At 43.5% G+C, this 4402-nt stretch overlaps 1 protein-coding gene across 1 annotated transcript; it reads left to right on the forward strand.

Annotated features, from left to right (window-relative positions):
• The first annotated feature begins 951 nt into the window (after positions 1 to 951).
• On the forward strand, positions 952 to 1911 carry LOC101945896 (olfactory receptor 14A16-like). The gene has a single exon (XM_005286737.3). The coding sequence runs from the start codon at positions 952 to 954 to the stop codon at positions 1909 to 1911; it is 960 nt and encodes a 319-aa protein (XP_005286794.3).
• Positions 1912 to 4402: the final 2491 nt, after the last annotated feature.

The following is a 4402-nucleotide window of genomic DNA, read 5'->3' on the forward strand; positions in this document are numbered from 1 at the left end:
CACATAACAAGACATGGGGTCATGTTTCCAAAGGTATTACAGCACCGAGTGGGATTTTCAGAAGCACCTAGGAGCTTATAACTCCTTGATTTCAAGGGGTGTTGAGGTCCCTGATGCTTTTGAGAATCCCACTAGGTGCATCAATACCTTTAAAAATCTGCCCCACAGTGCCGCTCCGTAAGCCTTTAGAGTCCTAGTAGACATGGTAGAGAAAGGGAGGGAGGGGAAACGGGGCAGAAATGACTGGCCTAAGGTCACACAGCAGGTCACTGGCAGAGACGAGAGTAGAGCCTAAGTGTCCTGACAACCCCTGCACCAACAGCACAGAGTAAATGATACAACATAGCGGTGATGGAGGGATGCTGCTAGTCCACTGTTAAATGCAAGCCGAAGTGCAGCTGGGAGTTGGTGCCATAAATCAATTGGGAAGCAGGCAGCAGGCCATCTAGGCACAGAGCTTGGGGTAGAAAAATCACAGATGAGCTGCTACTTACGATGCTGGGTGAGTCTACATGGGAATCAGGCTGTGTTGGCATTTTAGTCTATCCATTTCATGGACAAGCTGTGAGCTTGGTGATGGTCGCAAGAGAGGGACTTCCTTTGGAAGAATTGTTGGGTTTGGATTGTAGTTTTTTCCATCCTTCATACTGCACTTTAACAAGCCACATCTTGGGCCAAATCCTCAGATGGGGTAAAGTAGTGATGCTCCATTGACTTTAAATGAGTCAACCCAATTTACATTAGTGTGATAATGTGACTGATTGATTGTCAGAGGTGAGGAGCACTAACAAAACCTCGTCATTACAAGTGACGAGTGCTGTGCACCTTTGACTTTTATATAATGAGATATTAGAGAAAAGGGAATCAGGGCCAACCCCACTGTCGCTCTAATCCTGACCATTGTCTTTCTCATTCCCCCTACAGCCATCACAGAATGGACTGAGGAAGAAAATGTCCAACCAAACCACCATGACCGAATTCCTTCTCCTGGGATTCTCTGATGTTCCAGAACTGCAGATTTTACACTTTGTGGTGTTTCTAGTGCTTTACCTGGCATCCCTGCTGGGGAATCTTCTCATCATCACAGCCATAGCCCTCGACCACCACCTTCACACCCCCATGTACTTCTTCCTGATGAATTTGTCCATCCTAGACCTCGGATCCATCTCTGTCACCATCCCCAAATCCATGGCCAACTCCCTCATGAACACAAGGGTTATTTCTTATTCTGGATGTTTCGCCCAAGTCTTTCTTTTCTTCTTCTTTGCTACAGCAGATTTTGCCATACTGACCATCATGGCATATGACCGGTATGTGGCCATCTGCCAACCACTGCACTATGAGACAGTGATGAACAGAAAAGTTTGTTTCCAAATGGCCGCCAGTGCCTGGATCAGTGTTTTTCTCTACTCTGCAGTGCACACTGGAAACACGTTTGCAATATCCTTCTGTGGACGCAACATGGTGGATCAGTTCTTCTGCGAAATCCCCCATCTCCTCAAGCTCGCCTGCTCTGACTCAGACCTCAGTGAAGTCGGGTTTCTCATCTTTAGTGTGTGCTTAACCTCAATCTCCTTTGTTTTCATAATTGTGTCATATGTTCGGATCTTCACCACAGTGGTGAGAATCCCCTCTGAGCAGGGCCGGCATAAAGCCTTCTCCACCTGCCTCCCTCACCTCATTGTGGTCTCATTGTTTATTTGCACAGGGACCTTTGCCTACTTGAAACCCACCTCCAGCTCAGCCTCAGGTCTGGATCTAGTAGTGGCTGTTCTCTATTCTGTGTTGCCACCAATGATGAATCCGATCATCTACAGCATGAGAAACAAGGAGCTCAAAGGTGCACTGAGTAAACTGATAGGTTGGAGGTTATTCTCTAAGAATAAAATGTCCATATTTCTCCTTCAGTAACAATTTCATTCTGTGTTTCTTTATATAATCAGCTGATGACATTATTGCCTCCATGAGAAAATATGTTCAATCTGTTTATGCAGAATTGGGATTTACACTAGTAAAACTTCAGACAAACATGACTCAAGAAAAAAGAAGTTATTATAGGTTTACATCAATGTAAATAAGATCGGAATCTATCTATCATATACTGCTACCCATCACCATACTCTCTGAGCACCTTGCCCATAGACTCAGTAGCCATAGCAAAGTTTCTAGTGAGGACTCTGTCTCTTCTTATTTTTGGGGATAATCTCTCATTGAAGTATCCATGCATTTGTTCTTTGTATTTCTTGTTTACTTGTTTGTCACATTTTTATCTTTTTTTTTTCTTTGCTTAACTTGTTGGCTGGTGGTTTGGTTTGTTTCTTTGGAGGTGGGAAAGCCTGGTGAGGTTGTGAGTGTTTGGTTAAAAAGGATTTTCGATGTTTATCCTCTCTTGGAAGTGCCAATATATCATCACTTTGATTGGGTTTTCTGAGTGAGCTGAAGGCTTGCTCCCCACAATGACAACCTCGTTTACTCATAATGATAGATTTCGATTTGATTGAGAATTACGTTAGCTAGCTAGGTAAGTAATGAATAATCTATGGAGATTTTTGTGCAAATTATTGTGCTTCTTTTCCTGTTAATGATTGTCTATGTCCAGATCATGATTTTCTTATAAATACTCCTTATTAAACATTATTTAACAATGATTTTTATGGCTATATCTTAGTCTATCTGTCATTTACAAACAGTTCATCCTAAAATACTTGGTGTTTGAACTTTGAGCTGTTTTGACAGGATACATTTTTAACATGTCCTCGTTTGCTTCTCTGAACAAATGGAAGTATCACACTCGGGATCCTTAAAATTCACGGAGCCAATCCTCAGCTGGTTTAAATTGTCATAGCTCCATTGAGGTCAATAGATCTCTGAGAATTTTCACCAGCTGAGGATCTGCTCCAAACACTCATGATTATGAATTTAAAACTCACTCCCTTGGAATGTTCTGCACAAAGGCCCTGATTCCACAGCCACTTCAGCACAGTCTTTACTTTAATCGCATGAGTGGCCCCATTGAAGGTTTAAAGGTAAACTCATGCTTAAGTCCCTGTTGGATATGGGTTAGGGTTATGCATAAGGCTTAAGGCTAACAACAAACTGTTGTCAGACCCTGACACTGTCTCCATTTCTCTCCTTTCCCAGTCAAATAAAGCCTTACAATTGGTGCATTGGAATTACTCTCCCCTTCTTGCGTCTGAATTATTAATATAAAATAATTTTTTTTATCTCAAAGCCAGAATCTCTGCTCCTTCTTCTCCAGACTTACCAGTCCTTTTCGATTTTTCATCATCAACCTCTCCCTCCTGGAAATCCTGCTCACCAGCATGCTCATCACCAAGATGTTGACCAACATGGTGTGCAACTGGAAGACCAGTTTCTTCCCTAGATTCCATGCAAGTGCCATTGTGTGCACTGACCAAACCCCCGTCCAATTTGCCAAAATGTCACTGTTTCCAGAAACGTTCCTGTTTGCACGGCTGGAATGTTCACATAGGGGCCATCAACTCAGCTGAATCACATTCCCTGAAAAAGCAAAGTTATTATTCATACAAAAAGATTTATCTGTATTCATTCAGTTTTTCCAGTGAAACAGAGTAGGAGCTCACTCCAGCTTCTGTCAGAGGTAAATCACAGGGTAGCTCACAAGTAGAGCTGGATGGAAAATTTCTGCTGAAACAGAGTTTTGTCCAAAAATGCTGATTCATAGAACCCAAAATGATTCACAGAAACATCTCAGGTTTGATGGATTTTCAGGGAAGAAAGGTCAGATTGGCAATGGATTGCCTGCCTGCCAAGCTGAGCTGCTAAGGAGCAGGAAGTTTGAAGACCCTGGTATGGGCTCCCAGAGGCCGTGGCTCTAGGGAAATCTCAGCATGCAAACGGCCCTGACCCAGGAACACCAGGGCTTCCAGTCTTCCGGGCCAGCTGGCTTCCCAAAATGGCCACTGAGTCACATAGTCTGGCAACCAGCTGGCCTGGGAACCTGGAATCAGCTGTTGAGTGAAACTCACAATCTGCTCCTATTAGCAGCCATGAAACTGACAAGAATGTCAATTTCACTCAGCAGATGCTGGGGTCCTGTGGAGCAAATTTTGTTTCTGAAGCACCATGTGTTGGTGTTTGTAAAAAATTCCCCCCCCCCCCCCCGACCCCCAGAGTTTTCAGTTAGAGGGAAATTTTGAAATAGCAACATTTCCCACAAAGCGGAAATCCCATGTTTTGGACAGCTCTGCTTTCAAGCTTTGTTTGTTGTTATGGCTTCACTGGAAAACATCAAGGTACAATGTCCCTCCTCTCATCCTAATGTAGACACCAGGGCAACAGTAATCTGCTGAGGCACCTGAACAAACCAATGATGCTTCATTGAGAGTGGAATTGTCTTCTGAAGTGGCAAACCAAGTCT

Source organism: Chrysemys picta, chromosome 12, assembly GCF_011386835.1.
Source record: "Chrysemys picta bellii isolate R12L10 chromosome 12, ASM1138683v2, whole genome shotgun sequence".
Lineage (NCBI taxonomy): Eukaryota > Metazoa > Chordata > Testudines > Emydidae > Chrysemys > Chrysemys picta.